This window comes from Diabrotica undecimpunctata, chromosome 8, assembly GCF_040954645.1.
Source record: "Diabrotica undecimpunctata isolate CICGRU chromosome 8, icDiaUnde3, whole genome shotgun sequence".
Classification (NCBI taxonomy): domain Eukaryota; kingdom Metazoa; phylum Arthropoda; class Insecta; order Coleoptera; family Chrysomelidae; genus Diabrotica; species Diabrotica undecimpunctata.
In genome coordinates, this window is record NC_092810.1 from 33007673 (window position 1) to 33029855 (window position 22183).

The 22183-nt window shown below is 35.7% G+C and overlaps 1 protein-coding gene across 1 annotated transcript in view; it reads right to left on the bottom strand.

The window, feature by feature from the left end:
- Positions 1 to 3489: 3489 nt before the first annotated feature.
- The window catches only part of LOC140447407 (elongator complex protein 4-like), a 62020-nt gene continuing 43326 nt past the window's right edge, over positions 3490 to 22183 (bottom strand). Inside the window, exons 6-7 of the mRNA XM_072540042.1 lie at positions 4305 to 4533; positions 3490 to 3671 (exon numbers count right to left, since the gene is read on the bottom strand). Of these exons, the coding sequence (XP_072396143.1) occupies positions 3586 to 3671; positions 4305 to 4533 (315 nt within the window). The 3' untranslated portion in view covers positions 3490 to 3585. The remainder of the gene's footprint in view (positions 3672 to 4304; positions 4534 to 22183) is intronic.

Below are 22183 nucleotides of genomic sequence, written 5' to 3' on the forward strand. Positions count from 1 at the left end.
AAATCGGAGAAGATCAGGCGGGGTTCACGACAAGAAGATCTTGCATAGACAACATATATACACTCTAACAATTAATTGAAAAAAAAAAGGCAAAAAATAGACCAGTACACATGGCAATCATAGATTTAAAAAAGGCATATGACACGGTCCCCAGAAAACAACTATGGAACACGATGAAGGAAATCGGAATAACTCCTTTACAACAACAAGGTAAGAGTTAAAACCGGCAATAAATACTCCAACGCATGTAAGACCACAAAAGGCTTATTGCAGGGATGCTCTACATCTCCGACACGGTTCAAGATATTCCTCGACAAATATTAAAACCATGGAAAAGGAAAAGGTTCGATGAAGAGTGTCGCAACATAACAGAGAGGAAAAATAATGCATATCAACGACTACAACAACGACATAGAACACGAAAGGCAGAGGAGGAATATAGAATGCTAAGGAGGGAAGAGAAGAAAATACATCGCAGAAAGAAAAGAGAACACATAGAAAAAGAACTCCAAGAAATGGAAGAACTAAATAAACCATCAGAAACCAGAAAATTCTACCAAAAACTTAACAAAAGTAGAAAAGAATTTAAACCAAGAACAATGATGTGTAGAGGCAAAGAAGGAGATATGGTAACTCAACAGAGTGAAATACTACAAAGATGGACAGAATTCATCAAAGAAAAGTTTGAAAAAAACGAAGATCCACTATATGATGGAATTATACTGGATAAAACGGATACCAGAGAAACAACCCCACCTTCAGTGGCTGAAATGCAAGAAGCAGTTACCAGACTGAAAAACAACAAGTCACCTGGATTAGACAATATCAGCGCAGAATTAATAAAGGAAGGTGGAGACTCCCTATTGAATGCGATACACGAACTAATAGTGAACATATGGAATAATAAACAACTGCCACAAGACTGGAATACCGGAGTAATTATTCCACTACATAAGAAGGGAGATCAGCTTCAATGTGAAAACTACCGAGCAATAACGCTACTGACTGTGGCATATAAAATAGTGTCAAATATTGTGTATGACCGATTGAGACCATATGCGGAACAAATAGTTGGAGGATATCAATGTGGTTTCCGCAGGCAGAAGTCCACAATAGATCAGATCTTCGTCTTGAGGCAAATCTTGGAAAAGACTAGTGAATTTAATATAGACACACATCATCTTTTCATTGACTTTGAGAGTGCCTATGATAGCATCCATCGAGAATTTCTGATTAATGCACTGAAAGACTTTAATATTCCAACTCAACTCATTGATATCATAAAAGAAACACTTAAAGTACAAAGCAAAATTCGAATTCAAAACGAACTAACAGATACAATTCATGTGAGAACGGGCCTACGACAGGGAGATGCCCTATCCTGTATTCTATTCAACATCACATTAGAGAAAATAATTAGGGAGTCAAAAGTCAACACCAGAGGAACAATAATAATAAAAAGTGTACAAATATTGGCATTTGCAGATGATGTTGATATCATAGCCAGAAGCGAAAGAGAGATGATAGAAGCATTTAATGCGATAGAAAGAGCGGCACAAAACAGTGGCCTAAACATTAATGAAATAAAAACCAAATACATGAAGGTCAGTAAATCGACAGGCCAAAGAAACCTACAGAATCTGACAATAGGAGAACTATAACATCGAACTATAACATCGAAAGCGTGAAAAATTTTACATACCTAGGTTCACTAGTTACCGCAGATAACAATGTCAGTGAAGAAGATAAGAGAAGAATACATATCGCTAATAAAACATATAATGGACTAATTAAACATCTAAGATCTAACAACATCACAAGAAGCACCAAATGCAAAATATACAAGACCCTGATAAAACCGGTCCTTGTATATGGATCAGAGACATGGACACTATCGAAAAGCGATGAAAACCTATTAGGCACATTTGAACGAAAAATCCTTAGACACATATATAAGGGGGTAAAGGAAAATGACATATGGCGCAGAAGATATAACTTTGAACTGTACACAGCATACAACGAACCCGAGATCATAACATCCATAAAGATCGGACGTCTGCGCTGGATGGGCCATGTTGAACGAATGTTGGAGACTGAAACACCAAAACATATTATGAGACAAACACCAGTAGGAAGAAGGTCAAAGGGAAGACCCAAACTTAGATACATGGAACAAGTGGAGCAAGATCTGAAAACACTTAAGATTACCAACTGGAAAAACAAAGCAAGAAACAGAACAGAATGGCGGAAAATCCTAGAACAAGCCAGGACCCAGAAAGGGTTGTCGAGCTACTGATGATGATGATGATGATGGAAAAGGAAATGTGAAGGGATGCGAATACCAATCCGGGACAACTTCTTATACACATTAAGCTTTGCAGTTGACCAAGTGGTAACGGCTCAAGATGAAGATCTGTGCTATATGCTCCGAAAATTAGAAAAGGAATACACAAAAAATGGACTGAAAATAAATCTAGAAAAGACCGAATATTTAACAACAGAGCAAGAACCAGTGAGAAACTTGGAAATGGACGATATTAGGGAAATTAACGGCACTGACAAATTCAAATATTTATGATTCATACATAAGAACATATATTAAACAAATGAACGGGGTACTACGGGATAGACAGATTACCAGAAATACAAAGAAGAGAATTTATAACACCTTGGTACGCAGTATAATGACCTATGGAGCAGAGAATCGGGTAATAAATAAACGAAACAGGTCCAAAATCACAGCAACTGAAATGGAGTTCATGAGAAGAAGCTACAGAGTGACAAAAATGGATTGCATCAGAAATGAGGAGATAAAACGAAGAATGGCAGTAGAACAAGACATACTCAGATACATTGAAGAAAAACGTTTAATTTGGTATGGACATGTGAGAAGAACAGATCATATAAGGTGGATAGCAAAGATTTCGGATTGGAGCCCAATAGGAAGGAGGAAAAGAGGTAGCCCCCGAAGATCATGGAGGGAAGAAGTGGACGAGGTCATGGAAAGACGAGACCTTAGAGATGGAGATTGGCAGAACAGAAAGGACTGGAGACGTTGGCTGAAAGAAGGAAGGCGGCGACAGCTGTAAAAATCCTTATATAGATAGATAGACAAATTCGCAAAAACACCATCTACGCAGTACAGTAGGGAGAACAACATTACCGCGATATCAAGGTGGAAGAGGACTTATGAAAATAGATGAGCAACTGGATAAACAGGTTGCTAATTGAAGAACTTATTTTCAGGTGCAGGCTGAGTCATCTACTTTACATCGAGCAATTTGCGCAGTAGACGACACAGCGCCGCTTGAACTGAGGACGCTCATTTTAAATTTCTTCAAGTAGTAGAGCCATTTTTGCTAGCTTAAGAAAACTGCTAGCAATAGAGTTCCCAACAACTGCTACAAAGAACAAAAAGAGGTCTCAGTTGTTTTTTCTTCCAGTTTGATTTGATTGAGTTATATAACTATTAAAAAAAAAAACAAACACTTATATATAAAAACACTTGTATTTGTCAAATCTTTCAAAATATAATACTTTTCAATAAATAAATTACATCAACTTGATTCAAGGTACGGATTTAATTTAAAAATCTAAATTTCTCATGCCGCCAGTGGCACATCCTAATTGTGGAATATTATGCCTTTTGGTGTCGTTATTTTCTTGAATATCTGAAAACCAAAACAAAGATGTTAATACAGCCCTTTAACTATAAAATTAAATCAAGTTCAACAATCACCCTTTTTCATTATTTTTAAAATTGTGAATGGAAAAACAAATTATAAAAATTATTAATTATAAAATATAATTTCAAATTATTTTATCTAAAATATTTTAAAAAAGTTTTCACGAGTAAAATCTAGCATTGATATTAACAGTAAATTCAGTTTTATTGTGAAATAAACAACAGAGAAATAGAGAAAAATTGCATTCTTCTGTTTCCACTTATTCAAAATGTCTTTGTCCATTCGATTGCCGCAATCAGATTGTTAATATCACCATTAAGGTCATTCATGCCGGATTTATCGACTAATGTTTAATCTAGCAGTTTAAATCTGACATATTAATGTTCGTTTCCGAAATTACACTGCTGTCTTTGAATTATGCTCTTCAAATAATGTTTGATTATAAACATCCAACAGTACCATTCATCCTTCGCTTTAATTGTTCTTTATCTTCTTGCCTTAATAATTACATTCCTTAACAGTGTACATGGCAACAACTCACCAATATCGAGTGTAAAATGACAGCCCCTTACAAACTCTAATATAAATAATAGATATACAAGCAAAGAGTTTACTTACCAGGAGGTAAATGGAGAACGTCTATAGAGAACTTTTTCCTCCTTAGTTTAAAGGCGTATTCCATAGATCCCGGATGCCTCGAGGCCAAAGAATTGATAGCCGCTAACTTGGTGAGGTAGAAGAAACCGTGGTATTCTGCTAAACTTTGATTATTTTCGAGTTCGGTTCCGCTGAAGGCTTGAAGTCGCATCGCGATGTCACTGGAGTGTATACACCGGTCCAAAGATATCTGGAAAAAGAAATGAACTTCATATAAACATGCTTATACCAGTGGTTCGTAAATAATGGTTATTATATTAAAATTTATTGACACTACATCGTACAACAAAAGCGAAGTCAAGTTGGGTAACGTAGAAGATAATTATGAATGGGAATCAAATATAGGGGTACCCTACACCCCATATATATAATATATGGGGTGTAGGGTTGTGTTATAGAGGTAGTACCTTTTATCGGAACGACCACATCGAGCGTCATAGACGGGAGATGGTTCTAGATAACTGGTCCTCATAAGGCACCTAACTCTCACTTATGGGTCCATGTGCCACACCCCGGGCAACTGCATTGGTCTGCAGGCTAAACTAAGTGAGGGTAGCCAGATATGGCGAAAATTTCACCGAGTGATTACCGAGTGATACCCTGATGAAGGGCAGCAGCGATCATCAGTACCAGCTCAAGGCGCAAAGGAAATGATTCTGGATCGGCTTAAAACTGGACCACAAGCATGACTGGAGCAGTTTGAATGGTTGTGGTACTGCGATGGGGAAGGCAACGGAAAACCACCCCATAAGAATTTCCTAGAATAGTTATCATGGCAATACACTACGATAACAAAAACATTACTGATCATGGTGATCGGATCCCAAGACCCGGCAGGGGAGGATGCACACAAACAAATAGTAGGGCCTCCCTGGTCGTCAGCCAGCGAAATCCCTACGGCCTAAAAAGGGAAGCAAGTCCTCAACACCTAAGGATTGGAACTTGGAATGTACGAAGTATGTACGAGATCGGCAAAACTCATAACATTGTAAAAGAGATGAAAAGATTAAAAATTGATATATTGGGAATTAGTGAAACACACTGGCAAAACTCTGGACAATGCGATATACTTGGATATAAAGTTTACTATGCTGGAAACGACACAACACATCACAGAAACGGCACCGCAATAATAGTTGCCCCACGTATTAATTCGGCAGTAAAATCTTTCACTCCCCATTCAGATAGAATAATGCTTTTACAAATTCAAGCAACACCGGTGAATATTAACATATTACAGGTATACGCGCCAACGGCAGATAAAGATGAGGCAACCAGCGAAGAATTCTATGAACAACTGGGAAGCCTGATGAAAATGACAAAAAAACATGAAGTAACAACAGTGATGGGAGATTTTAACGCAAAGGTTGGCAGAGGCAAGGTGAATGAGATCGTGGGTAACTTCAGCCTAGGAGAGAGAAACGATAGAGGTGATAGACTTATATGCTTCTGCCAGGAATATAACCTGTTATTAAGTAATACACTCTTCAAGCTCCCCAAACGCCGACTTTACACATGGAAATCCCCGCTGACTCACCTGACAACATCATAAGGAATCAGATAGATTATATTGCAGTACCAACAAGATATAAAAACATGATAAAATCATCAAAAACGTACCCAGGTGCCGATGTTCCTACGGACCACAATCTGTTGGTATGCAGAATGGTCATGAGAGTAAAACGGCTCGAGAAAAGATCTAATTTAAACACAATTGATATTAAGAAACTCACTAACCCAAAAACCGAAATAAAAGTACGAGAACAACTAGGAAAGAAAATAAACGACATTAACGAGAACACGTCGGACATAATAGAGAGATGGGATAAATCGAGGGAAGCAATCCAAACAACATGCGCGACTCTATTAAAGCGTGACAGACGGAAGAAGAAAGAATGGATGTCTGATGAGATAATGGATATGATGGATGAAAGACGTAAATTCAAGAATAAAAATGAAGAAAAATACCAGCAGATCCACAAAATCATAAGAACGAAAATTCGAGAAGCCAAAGAAAAATGGTTTTCCAACGAATGCAGGGAAATAGAACAATACGAACGAAAATACGACAGTTACAATATGCACAAAAAAATAAAATCAATGACAAACAAGAGGAAATTCAATAAGTCACCCAACAACATAAAAGATGGCGATGGAAATCTTATCTCGGAGCCATCAACGATCTTAGAAACATGGAAATCATACATAGAAAAATTATTTGCATCTGACAGGACTGATGATCACCTATATGGAGAAGGAGAAACAGGACCTTCAATCGTTAAATCGGAGATAGAAGATGCCATTGCAGCACTAAAAAACAATAAGTCAGCAGGTCCGGACAATGTACCCTGCGAAATATTAAAGATCCTATGTAAATCAGACAAACAGTTCCTTGATAATCTAGTTGAACTTTTTAACAACATATATAATAGCGGTAAAATCCCGGAGAACTGGCTGCAGTCAACATTTATTATAATCCCGAAGAAACCAAATGCCCAGATCTGTGATGACTACCGGCTTATAAGCTTGATTAATCATGTCACTAAAGCGTTCACTAAGATCATTCATAGAAGAATATATGATAAATGTGAGTCAAATATTGATAGATCGTAGTTTGGCTTTCGGAAAGCACTTGGAACTAGAGAAGCAATTTTCGCTCTCCAGGTGCTTATACAGCGGTGTAGAGACGTTGATAAGGGCGTGTATTTGTGCTTTGTGGATTTTAGAAAAGCATTTGACAATGTCAATCATGAACAATTGATAGATATTCTGCGAAAGACAGGTATTGACGACAAGGACATTCGAATTGTGGCAAACCTATACTGGGGTCAAACAGCAAGAGCAAAAATTGGCAACGAACTCACTAAAAGTGTGCAGATCAAAAGAGGTGTCCGTCAGGGTTGTATATTATCCCCACTCCTATTCAATATTTATTCCGAAGAAATATTTAATAAATGTATGGAAAATGCAAATGAGGGCATAAAAATAAACGGCGAGTTAACGAACAATATAAGATATGCCGACGACACGGTGATCCTTGCCAGTACCATAGACGAATTACAGCAGGTAATGGAAAGAGTTTATTCAGTTAGTGAGGAATACGGCCTAAGCCTCAACTTCAAGAAGACAAAGTGGATGCTGATAAGCAGGAAGCAACAGCCTGCTCGACAGTTACGGATAAGTAACATACTAATTGACCATGTAGAATCTTATGTGTACCTTGGCACCAACGTAAATGCAAAATGGGAACAGGCCACAGAAATTAAGGCGAGAATAGAACGAGCTAGAGCAGCATTTAGCAATATGAAAAAGCTCCTCATAAGCAGGGATTTGTCTCTTCCCCTAAAACTACGTCTAGTTAAATGCTACATTTTTCCGATCTTACTGTATGGTGTGGAGGCCTGGACGCTGACGGAGACGCTCACGAGAAAACTAGAAGCATTCGAAATGTGGGTGTACAGACGCATTCTTCGTATATCCTGGACCGAACATGTCACCAACATATAGGTAATCCAAAGAATCGGAAAGGAGAAAGAAATCGTGAATACAATTAAACAAAGAAAGCTTGAATATCTAGGCCACATATTGAGACACGATAAGTACCGTCTACTGCAATTGATTGTCCAGGGAAAAATAGACAGTAAGCGAGGGCCAGGCAGGAGAAGACACTCGTGGCTCCAAAATCTGAGGAAGTGGTTCGGGCTCACATCGGTCGAACTATTCAGAAGCGCCGCAAACAAGATCAGAATTGCCATGTTAATAGCCAACGTTAGCAACGGACAGGACACTTGAAGAAGAAGAAGAATCAAATATAATAAATTATGTCTCATCTTATTCAACGGTGTCGTTAGTAAAAAGTAATTCCAGAGTCGTTTGGGATAATTAGTTCCCTGACCTAAAAGTTTTTTGTTTGTAAAACTAACTAAAAAACTTATTTCTTAGTTAGTTCGTACAATTTTATGAAATTTGGTTTCGTAAAACATGTTATAAGCAATAATGTAATGTATTTGTATCACCGCACCATTACTCTTTTTAAAAGTAAGTGGGCGTCCAGATGTGTCCAAGTGTCTATCCCATACAGTAGTTCTGTGTAAACATAGCATTTCACAAAACGGTACCGTACCGTTAAATTAAGACTCCTGGTAGGGAGTTCTCATATTCATGTAATTTTCCTCTTGCCTGTTCAATTCTGCTACTTACTCCGCACCGTTGAGAGTTTACATTAGCTTTTTAGTTTTGTGTAGCAACTCGTCGCACATTTGTACAACGATTTCATCGTTTTTTTACATATTCGGTAAGACTAGTGCTCTTCTTCGGATTCACGGTTCCGATTTGCTTTGATTCGAGCGGCAACTTATTTCCATCCAAATTCGATTTGGTCAGAAGGGAAGTTTGACTGGAGCATCTACCAAAGAATAACGTAAGTGTTCTAAGACTAGCTTAGTAAGGAGAGAATCCTCGTGTAGATAAAAAGATAGCTGCATACTGATGTTCAGTATGCAAAGCATTCGAAAGCACGGCCTCTCGATTCTTTTGATTAGAAGAGTTTTCAGCAAGAGGTGTCAGAATAGTTATCGCAGGGATCACTCGCTTGGGACAGTAATCCGTTCATAGCGACGCCGCTTTTTGATTTTTGGGTGCGAGAATTTCTTAAAATTGCTGAGCAAGATGTGGCAAACGTTTGATTGTTCACCAATAGACGAGAACATGAGATGGTTATAGACTGTCGTGAGTTGGGTTAATTGTACTCTAATGATTTACTTGTTGCGATAGTAATCTTGCTCAGAACGAGAGCAATGTTTGATTGATGCAATTATTCGAAATAGTAATCATCTGTGAGATTATACCTGAACGCCTCTAAGGGCGTACCCTTTCTAGTCAAAAATGGCAACGGTTTCACCATTATATCTTAGAATTCCGAAAGTCGAAAAATATCTGACATCTTTTCCTTGGTACAGCAGTCCCAACACTGCGATCTATTATCAGTCAGACCTTCGTTTAGACGAGACTCTCGTATTGTCGATTGTCGGTTAGACAAGATCCCTGTTATAAGTTAAAAAATATAAAATATCTAATATTTACATTAATTAGGCACGTATTTATACAAATTTTAGATAAGTCAATATGCTTTTCGTATATGAAAATATCTATATTATTACATATCTTGCTATTTTGTTAAAAATATGCGAAACCCAACCTTTCCTATGAATCACCTCTGATATTCATTTATGATAGTTTAGATAACAATTCCAAAAATATATTTTAAATACTAATAAAGATAAAAACATAATAAGCAGTGCACACTGCATATTTTTCGCGTTTTGGACTTTTAAATTACTTTTCGTTAATTATACATTCACGGTGTGGTCATAAAATGGATTAAGGTTATTATGAGGCTGTTAAATAGCTATGTAAGCTTAGTATCATATTATCATAAAAAATAGTGATACCTGAATATATGTAGCTCAGGCGTTTTTTCATGTCAACATTCTGGGTCTGGATCAGATTTTAAAGTCTAGATAATTATTTAGAGAGCGAAAATGACAGTAATTCACAAGCAGATGTTACTGAAAAACGTAAAACCGCCAAACTACCTCTAATATTTATTAGTGGAGTTAAGAATATCTCTCCTTTAATAGAATTGCTGGATGAAATAGCCAAAGATAGCTACGAAATAAAGTTTCTTAGCTTCGACCAAGTCAAAGTCCAACCAGAAGCATAGAAAAATAATAGGATAATCACTAAAGCCCTAACAGACAAAAAAACATAATTTCATACGTATGCTGAAAGAAGAACATAGCTTGCGAGTAGTACTGAAAAATATGCACCAGTCAGTTCACGTAAATAACATAAAAGAAGCTTTAGAAAAACATGGACGCTGTGCAGAGAACGTTTGGAATATCAAATATTACAGAACTAAAAATCCACTGCCCATGTTTTATATTGATCTTAAACCAGCAGTAAACAACAAAACCATATATGCGACAGACAATGCACTAGGTGCAAAGATACAGTCATACAAAGAAATATTGCAATCACAAGCCACCCTGCGTCCAAATAGAACCGCAAACTTTCTTTGTACACTGTAAGCACACTGGTTTTCCACAAGAAACTTACACATAAAAGGTTTTTCGATTTAATGCACTTGGACATAAGTAACACGTCTTCTTTTTCTCAAGTCTTTCTTCAAAATCTGCTTCTTTTTGGCGTTTTTGTCCTAGTATTCGTTCAATACAACATATAAATTCTTTCGGGATTCTGGGATTTTCGAGTCTTCCCTGAAGATGTGGTAAAACTAATTGCTTCGCCAACTCCTTTGTGTAGTTTCACCTCTCCGTTTTTTTTCCTGTAGTGATTGGTACACAACATGTGAATTAACAGCAGCTACATGCGGTAAAAAACAGTAAGTGGCCATCGGCGAGAACATTTAACAGCATATTTGGCACACTTGGCATTTAACGTATCGACACCTCCTTTCGTAAGATTATAATGAGCTATAATCTCTGGTTTTCCAGTAATCTGATCCGTGCTTATTAAATGGTGCATCGAAGAAATAAGTAAAACAGCCTTCGATTTTTTTGGCACATGGGAAATTAGGGTTAAACTTTTCGTAAATCCGTAGAAGTCGAATTTCTTTCCCTGCGTTGGTGTGGCTGGAATTCCAGAGGGATTTCCCGTTTATTTTTCTTAAGGGTTTCCACATAGGTTAACCTACTGCTGTACTAATTCTATAGAACTAAACCAATTATTTATCGGCCGTAATATTACGGTTGGTTCCATAAATAGTTTTAGCAAGCCGAAAAACAGATTGAGTTGGTTTATTTATCTTCTTTTCTTCCTTAGATAACCCTGTTCCGTCAGTGTCCTTGGCTCCATATATGTAGGCATTGTATAAGTAACTCGTTCGTGCAGTAGTCAGCCACATTATTATAATGCCATTTCACAGGCTTATTAGGCACATACATTTTGAACCTACACCTTCCCCTAAAGCTGTCCAACATTTTATCAATACAAACACATGTGCCTACGGAATACAGTTTTTGACAATTTGATATAAATATATTAAATATGTTACTAATGGCTGCTGTTGGATCTATCTTTCTTCTTTCTTCTCTATCCAGAGGATTATCAAAACATAAACATTTTAGAAATATTGCAAACATTTCTTTTGACATAACATCTGTAGCAAATATAGAGTTTATATCTTCGTCGTTGGATTTGAAAGCTGACGTGTATAAAAGCAATCCCAAAAAGGCTTTCAGTTTTATTTCATCAATTTCATTTAGTTCTGGTCTATTCAATTTTCTAGTTTTCACGAATTGCACGTAATTTATTATTTGCTGATTTAAGTATTTCTTGTATTATATCCTCGTAAATAAGAAAATTAAAAAAACATGATGAAGTCTCGTTTCTTACATCTTTGGACCGAAGAGCTGGTAGTGTTGTTACAAGATTATCTAACGGAGTTTTTACATTTTTTGAGGGTTCTGTGGTAGACCACTTAAAACGATTTTTGCCGTAAAAATATGACTTATCAGTAGCATTTGAATCATATTCATCTTCGGAAACTTCCGATTGCTCACTTCCGGTGTCGTGTTGACTTTCAATGCCTACTTCTTTGCTTACATCGTCAATATCACTATCACTAAAATTTTCTAAATCGCTAGGTACTTCGTCAGTGCACTGAGCTAAAACAGCCTCAAAATCATAACCTGAAGGTGTTACAGAATTGCGAGTAAATTTAGAACAACTTGATGAACTTGCTGCCATACTAATAGCGAAAGAATACCACCACTTGAAGGTACACATATGGTTTTCTATAGTCGTTTTCATCGTTCTTGGCATGTGCCTGAAATAAGCTACTACGGAATTTTTAATATTCGTCTCTCTCTGATACACAGATGCGTAATTCAATTGTACGAGTCACGTTCGTCATGGTAAAGTGGGATGAGAAGGGAATAAAGAGACCACTCACGTCTCTCAGTATTGTAGCAATAACACCGATGCGTTTGGCCGATACGATGTCGGTGATAAGTTCGGCCTCTTTACGAATACAGATAGCTGGCAGTGACGTGTTTTTTTGACGTGACAACGTCTTAAATTAGGTTGTGGCTCGGAGTCATTCATGAAAAAGTGTAACGCCCGCTCACGTCTGTTACGATGAGTCACCGAACGAGAGAGAGGCCCGCCGGACCGGCGAATGCCTTGCGTCTCTCTCCCACTCAAACATGATCGGTCCGCTGCGCGCGCAGCACTAGAGAATTAGGCGCGTTGAATCGGTGCGTGCTTGTGTCTCTGTCTTTCTCGAGCGTTCTTGGCGTTCAAGACACATTACAGCAGAAACACTTCCTTTCATTTCATATTTCTCCTATCATCGTCCTATCCTCAACAAAATCACTCAAATAGAAATTAGTTAAGTTTAAGTTTACATGTACAATGTTTTAGTAAACAAAATATATTTCTATAGTTAAAATTTGTGCAATTCTTATTTTCATTCAATTCCTTGTTCCTATTGTGCAATTTAATAATATTCATATCAATAAATATTCTACCGAGACAAAGACGTTGTCACGTAAAATCTTCGCCCGTAAAACCGACTTTAAAGGCAACCGATTTTTTTTTAACATGTTACCCTGATCTGTGCAGGTTTGAAGTAGCTGATGAAATAGTTTTTATAAGTAAACAGTTTTTAATTAATTAATAGTTTGAGCTCTTACTGTGTGGAATTCCATTACATAAAATATTACCCTCGACACCTTAAAAATTCCAGTTTGTTATAAATTAACTCTCTCTCTTCCGATACCCATTGCAATAATGACTTGTGGCATTGTTCTTGAATGAGCTGGCTAATAGGTTTATAATTGTAGCAATTACCATTGATATTTTATGTTGTTTTAGTCGATTTTAGTCAGTCATTGTTGGAATTTGTTCCGAACAGTTTTACTTATTATTTTTTGTTGTGAATAACTAATTGTTCTATTTAATAAAAAAAATGCCGGGAAAAACGATAACAGGAGAAATGCGACAATGTGTAGTTCATTTATTGGAGTATTTTAAAAAAGAAAAAGAAAACAACGGACCTTTGCTTTCGTTATCATCGGTACATGAACGAGTAGCGGACGCTTTGAAAATCAGTCTTCGCACAGTGACAAGAATAAAGAGTGAATACAAGACAGGGGCAGCTCTTACTACACCAGGAAAGTCACGTAATGTACAAAAAAAAAACTAATGATGTCAGCGATACTATAAAAGGAGAGATTAGAAATGTAGTGTATGGCATGAAAGCAAAAGGAGAGCACGTTACAATTAAAGTTCTAAATACACAATTAAGAAACAAGCATCTCTATGACGGTTCTGATACAAGTTTGTGGCGTCTTATGAAAAATTGTGGGTTTTGTGAGTATTGTCTCCAAACGACTGTATTTTTTGAGGCATTATATGAGAAATTTTTTAAGTCCAAGCCCACTTCAGTTCGTTTTTTTAGATGAAACATGGATATTCCTAAAAGGGGCATATAAACGTACTTAGCAAGATGACTTATGTGAAAAGCATCAGAAAAGGCACGAAAATACAGGTAAACGCTTTGTTGTTTTACATGCCGGAAGTAGGCAAGGATTTGTTAAAGATGCTGGATTACTGTTTTCTACGAAATCGAAGAGTGCAGACTATCATGATTCTATGGAGAAAGAGTATTTTAAAAAGTGGGTCTCCGAAAAGCTGATACCAATGTTGGAGGAACCATCTCTAATTATTATGGATAATGCCTCATACTATAGCTCTTTAATAGAAAAGTTACCGAATGCCAGTTGGAAAAAATCGGACTTACAAGAATGGTTACGAGCGAAAAAAATAATTTTTGACGACGATTCGGGCAAGACAGAGCTATTGAGTCTTTGTCGTCAGAATAAACCACAAAATACCAGGTACGGTATAGACGAGCTACTCCAAGAACATGGGCATCAGGTTTTGAGATTGCCTCCATATCACTGTCAATATAATCCGATTGAGTTGGTCTGGGGCATTTCTAAACAATACTATGATCGTCATATTGGAGAACATGGACGTGGAGACGAACCAGTGAAAAAAGGTTGGGGCGATGCATTAGCTGAGGACGACTGGGCAAAAATCGTCACATATGATGAAAATGAAAGTAGGATTATCATCGATTTGGCGGAAGATTCCAATGATGAAGGCAGTTCCAGTGAAGACGCTGACTGATTAGCTAATTAATCAAGGTCAGTACGTTGTAACAGTTCAGAATTCGCTACAGTGATTAAAACTTAAAAAATCTGTATCATTTTTCAATTAAAGTGGGTTAAATAATTAACACTTTTTTGGTTATATTTCAAAATCCTTTTAAAATGTACTTTTCGTTATATCCTGTCCTATTGTACTGCAAGCTAGAAAAATACTTCTTCGCAATTTATACGTATATTCCGTTATTAGCAATTTAATAAAAAATAATTTATAATTTTCTTTTATAACTATTATTTCGTTTGACATGCTACATTTTGCTCCGCTACTGGAGGAGGTAAACGAATCGAGCTTAGACGAGGAAAGACAGATGAAACAACTTATTGCAAGTGTTTTTACACGCACACGCCAAGAACGATGAAAACGATAATAGTAATCTTTTATAAACCACGTTTTATAACAAAATATATTTTCGGCGCGGTATGGTATACCGAATGTCAGTGGTTAAGGGTTAAAACGATTTTCCAGCCTTTTCCTTTAGATAAACGTATTAATATAAATAATGAAATCCAAATTTATCTAGAATCTCCGTATCAACTTGAACTCCTCTAAAAAATTTAAATTGAACGGAGTCAATAATATTATTCACACTAAATTAAACCCCAAAAAGTCCCCAGGGTATGATCAAATTACCTTAATAATCCTAAAGGAACTAAGAAGAAAAGTTCTACTTTATCTTACACAACTGTACAATGCTGTATTAAGAACAGTACATTTTCCTCTAGCTTGGAAATTAGTTCAAATAATATTAACTCCAAAACTCGGAAAACCCTTGAAGGAAATAAATTTATACAGACCTACTAGCATAAGTCATTTTGCCTAGTTTTGCAGTAGAAGCGATTTAATATTCACCTGTTACCTCTAAATCCGTTTTATAGCCCAAAATTACGTGTTACTTACTTTATTTGGTTTTAATTGTTGTTTTTATAATTATCTATGTAAATGTCTTATACTAATATAGACTATTCTCCAAATTTTCCACCACCCATGAAATAAAAAATATGTCAAAAATGAAATTCGTGACTTATATCATTTGATCCCAAACGTGTCCATGACTTATGTGTTATTGCACTTACAGAAAAGGGTTATGAAAATAATTTATTAAACAAAGTATTTTTTATTTGTTATAAAAAAGGAAGTTTGATAAAAAAGTAAACCTAAAAAAAAGAATGAACCACTTAAACATAGTAACTATTTAATCAATATCTTCGTCGATACCTGAATAGTCCAGCACCGCTGTTTCGCTCGATGAAAGATTTTCATAGAACCCATGAAAAGTTGTAGGGATTAAGGGAAGTAAATCAAGAAGATCCTTCTTTTTTCTTTATTTATTGGCACATTCGCCTTATATTTCAACGGGGGAACTAAATTTCCCAACCAATTTCGTCTAATAAAAGAAATTTCCTTAAATGGCTTCTCTGCATTTAAGGATTTTTTGAAAAACATTTTCCCATTATCCCCTTTTCTATAATTTAGCCATTGCACGTTATGTCAGCGAAAAGGTTTTCCTTGATCGTCTTTTTCCCTAGACACCAATGGCCCCTTTAACTTGTCGCATTTATGGCAAATATCCGTTTGAGGCTTTTTAAACGACAGATTCAATTTATGAAATTTAGATCTATAATATTGATACGACACAAAGTTTTGGCATGATTCCTTGTACAGGGAATACATTGCTTCTAAGGTCAAATGTGATGGTAGAAACCTTTTATTTGTTTGGGCGCGTGAGTAGTGGCTTTCGTAACTCAGGAAACTCAAAATATGCTTACCGAGTTCTTCTAATTTTTCTTCAGACCACTTGTTTAGTCGAATATTCTTTCATTGGGCAGAATCAGTCTTTGTTTCCGCAGGTTATGCTCTTTTTATTAAAGCGATAACTTTTATGAAATTGTCTGTTTCATTGAAAGTCACAAGAAAGCATTTACGGCAAACAGAAATATGGCTACCATTTATTCATAAAAAATATTTGTAGGTTTTGAGGCGAAATTTTTCTTTGTCTAGATCGTCTGTATGAGGCCTCTGCGATTTTTTGTCATGTATCTTGAAAATACTGGCTATATAAGCTACTCTCTTGTCGTAACTGCCCAACTCCAATATTCGGGAAAAATTTCTTTCAGCTGATTTTCAGTGTTTCAGTTTCAGTGTTCAGCGTTCATTTTTGTTTTGCACTTTGCTCGGCATAGTGGCAGAGGTTGAAATGGTCTTTCTGGAATTATTTTACCATTTTTTGAAATATATGACTTCCCGAATTACTTTTTTTTTCGTAATTCTCTAGCCTTTCTTGTGTCCGGTGGTTTTTGCAGCTGTTGACGTGATTTTTACGCTCTAAACTACTTTTGCTTGTAGTATTATTATTTTGTCATCAAAACAGAATTGCTTTTAGGAATGTATCTGCTATCAACTCATCATAAACAGACACTTTAAACAACAAACTTCTGGACATGTGTTATTCGCAATTTCAAACCAATCTGAACTGTTTTAGGCTAAATTATTTTCTGTATGTAATGTTTCATTAGCGCCTAGTAACATAAGTCACCGACGGGACGACAAGAGACAGCAAGTTCCAACTGGCTCTCTTCACATAAGTCGACTTAAGTGTTTATTCACAATCTCAAGTCGGTATTTTCTCAGTATGGTTATTATGCACACTTCGCAATAACAGCTGTAAAAATGCATAGTAGACTAAAGTGCTTAGAGCCGATGATAGTATTACAAATCACCTACACATTTTTATCAAAAAAAAAAAAAATTCAGAAAATTTGACTTATGTGCTTACTCACCTCAATCACAGATATATAGTCCGTATAAACAAACAGCAACTATTTCATCATCCATTTTATGATCAATATTATTGTTTTTGACACCAGGATGTAACACGGAATTCCACTAACGAGTAAAGCCCACATCGTGTAAATTATGTACCAGATTCCGGCCTTGGCATTAGTATTTCGTTTATTGTTTCAGTGCACCCGAATTATCATTTTTTTTATCTTATTTTAGTATGTTTAAAGATGCCAATGTTGTGATATTTTTGACAGGAAACGTGATAGGAATTTTTACAAAAACAGTGTTTTTATAGATTCGTTATATTAGATTAATAAGAGTCATATTGTTATTTGTCTCAGAGCATTGAACCCGACGTGTTGAACGAGGTTTTTTTTATATTTTTCGGATAACTTTCTCTGAAAATGGTTGAAAATAACTATGGTTATTTGTTGTTTGAGTTTATATGACTGTAACTGAAACTGTATCCTTAAAAGATAAGCGCATTACTCATCACAAATAACTGATTTTATCGCAACTCACAACATTCAAAAATATTGATCAAAAATATTTAGAACAGAAGATAAACACAAGAGAGGAAGTCGTTCAGAGTCATCTCGAGGAAAATGGACGTTAAAGATATAGCTAAATAAAAGGTGGTAAGTCTATAGCTCTCGGGTTTACTTTCTGGTTTGCTGGCTTCAAACTCATGACAATATTTAGTTGTTTATTGTTAGTAGTGATTTGGCAAAACGGACTGAATAGATAATAGTCTATTTGACAGAGGTAACTTCAACAATATGGTCACTACCAACTGTCAAAGTTCGGAAGTCGAGATAAAACAAATTACATGCCTATAAACAAAAGACTAGTCACTGGACAATGATTTCTTAGTCCCTCTCAATAAAAAATAAAGTTTAAATCCATCGACTAATCTTCTAGAACAGAGTTTCCCAAACTTATCTAAACCGCGACCCCTTTTTGCTAAAAAATTTGTTCGCGACCCCCAATTGCCCTCTACTCATTTATTCAATATTATTTGACAGAAATAGCGTGCCGAATTTAGAATTATCTGATGGTTTCTCAAATTTAATTTTACTTTATTGTTTAAGTTTAAATCAAAAACAATTATTTTATTTTAATACAAGTATTTTAATGATTGCGATCTGTCCCACTAGTAATTAGTAGTAGGTACTTCTGCCAGAATAGCATTTACAATAAAAATAAATAATAAGAAGTCGACTGCACATTGTACACCGCGACATGTTAGCTTGTGTCTACATCGCAAAACTCTTCCATGATAATCGCGAAAGCGCTCGCTACTAGATGGCACTCTGGAACGTTCTCGTAGCCTCGTTTTGGCTTTATATAAGCGGCGATGCGCAACGAAACCTCAGTTCGAATCCAAACAGCCTATGGTGGCGAACGCGGTGTTGAGTAATGAGTAAATATTTTACGACTTACGTATTCCCGTTTACGTATTTACGTCTACGATAAAATATGGATACGTTTTTAAAGAGAAGTGCAGAACCATCTACGTCTGAAAGTGGCAGTAGCAGCAATAAAAAGAAAAACAGATTCTACATTGATGAATATCTTAAATATGGTTTTACCATTATTTCCAATAAACCACAATGTGATATTTGTGGACAAGTCTTGTCAAAAGAAAGCATGAAGCCATCAAAGTTACTTCGACATTTAAATAGCAAACATCCAGATAAAAAAGACAAGCCCGTAGAATTCTTTGAAAGAAAGCTGAACGTCCTTCACAAACAGCAAGACAGTTTTCCCTTGGCAACCACTACTAATGAAAAAGCATTATTAGCAAGTTATAACGTTGCTTATCGTGTTGCCAAAACTAGTAATCCGCACACAATTGCTGAAAATGTGTGGGGAAAGAGGCTGCAAAATTAAATACAATACCTCTGTCAAATAATACTATCCAAAGAAGAATTAGTGATATGGCAGAAGATATTCAAGCGCAAGTTATGGAAAATCTTAATAAATGCACGTACTTCTCTCTTCAAATGGACGAATCCACAGATATATCTAACTGTGCCCAATTCATTACGTTTGTAAGATATGATACAAATAATGGCATTCAAGAAGATATTTTATTTTGTTCTTCATTGGAGACCCATACCACTGGAAAATGTTTACTCGACACTTTTGTGAAACGTACAAGTAAATATGATATTGACTGGGGTAAATGTATTGCTATATGCACAGATGACGCTAAAGCTATGACAGGACATAAATCTGGTCTTGTCGTCAAATTACAAGAAATAATGCCTAATGCCAAATCGAGACATTGTTTTTTACATCGAGAAGCTCTTGTGTCCAAAGCTTTACCTCCTGAAATGGACTGTGTTATGAAAACCATCATTAAAGTTGTAAATTCCAAAAGGAAAATATTTGCAGACCCGTATTTTTAGACAAATTTGCGAAGACATGGGTGCTTTATTTGAAAATCTTCTCTATCACACCGAAGTAAGGTGGCTTTCAAGGGGCAACGTCTTAAAAAGAGTATTTCACTTAAGAGCAGAGCTTTTAATGTATTTGAAAGATGAGAAGTCCCCATATGAAAATCAATTTTCCGATCATATTTGGCTTCTGAAACTAGGTCTCCTTGCTGATATTTTCGAGTTTATTAAATATTTTGAACAGTAATTTACAAGGTCGCGACATTAATATAATTACAGCCACAGATAAAATTAAGGCGTTTCTAAGAAAAATCGATTTATGGTCTACCTCACTTGGCAAAAAACAACTCGATTCATTCCAGTGCCTTCAGGAAATTATGGAAAATGTATCCAATTACAGTGCTACAAATTTTGAACAAGTTTTTGCTGACATGCATGTTACTTTGCTCAATTTAAAACAACAGCTCTGTGATTATTTCCCCGAAGAAATTCAAAACAGTTACGACAGTTGCAGATGGATACTAAATCCGTTTTTAGCCGATTCCTTTCAGCATGTTGAAATACCAATAAACATGAAAGAAAAACTTATTGAAATATCAAGTGATGGAATGTTTAAGCTCCAATTTTTTTCCCAGAACTCGGACCAATTTTGGACCGAAAAGATGCAGAAATACCCCCAGTTGGCGAGTGAAGCTGTAAAATGTTTGATTCCATGTGTAACATCATATTTGTGTGAGTTAAGTTTCTCGTCTATGACTGCCATTAAAACAAGAGTTAGAAATCGTCTCGTACTTAAAAATGATATAATTGTGTGTGTCTCAAATACACAGCCTAGATTTGAAAGATTAGTTTCACAGAAACAGGCGCATAGCTCTCATTAAGATTATAATATTTGACTTTGTTTTACTCTTTTATTTTTACGGACTTTAATATTTAGTTTTATATTTCGTCTGATAATTAATTGTTAATTTCTATTTACGGCGTTGTTAAAATAAAAATATATGATCTAACAAAGTGGTGCTTTTGTCTTATTTTGGAAATGTTCGGCGACCCCCCTAGTACCTCATGGCGACCCCCCAGGGGGTCGCGACCCCCACTTTGGGAAACACTGTTCTAGAACACTGTAAAAATAAAGCTAACATCTTTGTAAACAAACATATGATCAAAGAGAAGATTAGAGAGGAGTAAAAACTGTTAAGCAATTGACAAGTCGACATTACACAACCCTAGAATTACTTAAAGGCTTAAGATAGTTCAGAAGACGATTTAAAGTTATGCAAACGAATACTCATCCTTTTTGTTGTCATTTCAAAACTCACGCAATAGTATTACCTTAACAACAGACTACATTAACCGGTATCACGTTGTTTATGTTTGCATTTGTGTATTCGTAATTTGAAATAAATAAGTTTATCTCTTTTCGTATTTTTCTAACACGAAAACAAATTATATTCAAGGTGGAAAAACAAAGTTAATTGTTCAGTTACAAGGTCAGAGAGAGAAAACTCCAATTGAGAAATTGATTCGTAGGAAACAAGCTTTGGAAAATAGAAACTTTTGATGTTGATAGTTAAGAAACTGATTTTATACAATGTATTGAAGCTTTAAGAGAAGCAATTTGATTATACAAATACTGTTTGCTAGTGTTTGATGTACGAGGATATATTGATTATCTAGCAGTTCAGTGAATATAGAAAATATTGCGTTGCCACAGCAACGAAGAATAACTCATTATTTTTTTTATTTACAAAAAAACCCGCTTCAACCTAATAAGGCTATTAGCGGAACGGTAACAGTTAATTACACTTTGTTAAAAGTAAAAAGTTTTGGTAAAAACAAAATTAGGTTATCTATATACTGTTTTTTGAATTTAAAATGTCTTTAAGATTGTTTGGTAAATGGTATTTAATTCTGTGACGATTGGACTTTTCGCACTTTTCCACTAGCATTTATGTTTTACCGTAAGGGGTGAACCGCACTCATCACAAATTCGGCGTTGTTCTTTCTTAAACAAATGTTCATGAGAAAACTGGGTATGTTCAAGTCGTAAAAGTCGTATGTCAAAGTAAACTGCCACACATTTTTGATCATTTTTAAAAGCTTCGTGAATAGCGTTTTCTAGATCTATAATGTTGGCTTTTGTAGATCTGTCTAGTCTAAAGCCCGCTTGTTCAATGGTAAGTTGATCATTATGTTCTAGGTTCCACATTAATCTTTTGTTGACTATTTTTTCCATAAGTTTCCAGGTTATGCTAATGATATACGACGATATGATTCTGGTTGTAATTAATCTTTATTTGGTTTAATAATAGGAATAACAATTACACTTTTCCAAATTTTTGAAAATGATTTTTGTGGAATAACTCATTAGAAGTGCTAAAGTAAAATTTTTAGTCAAAC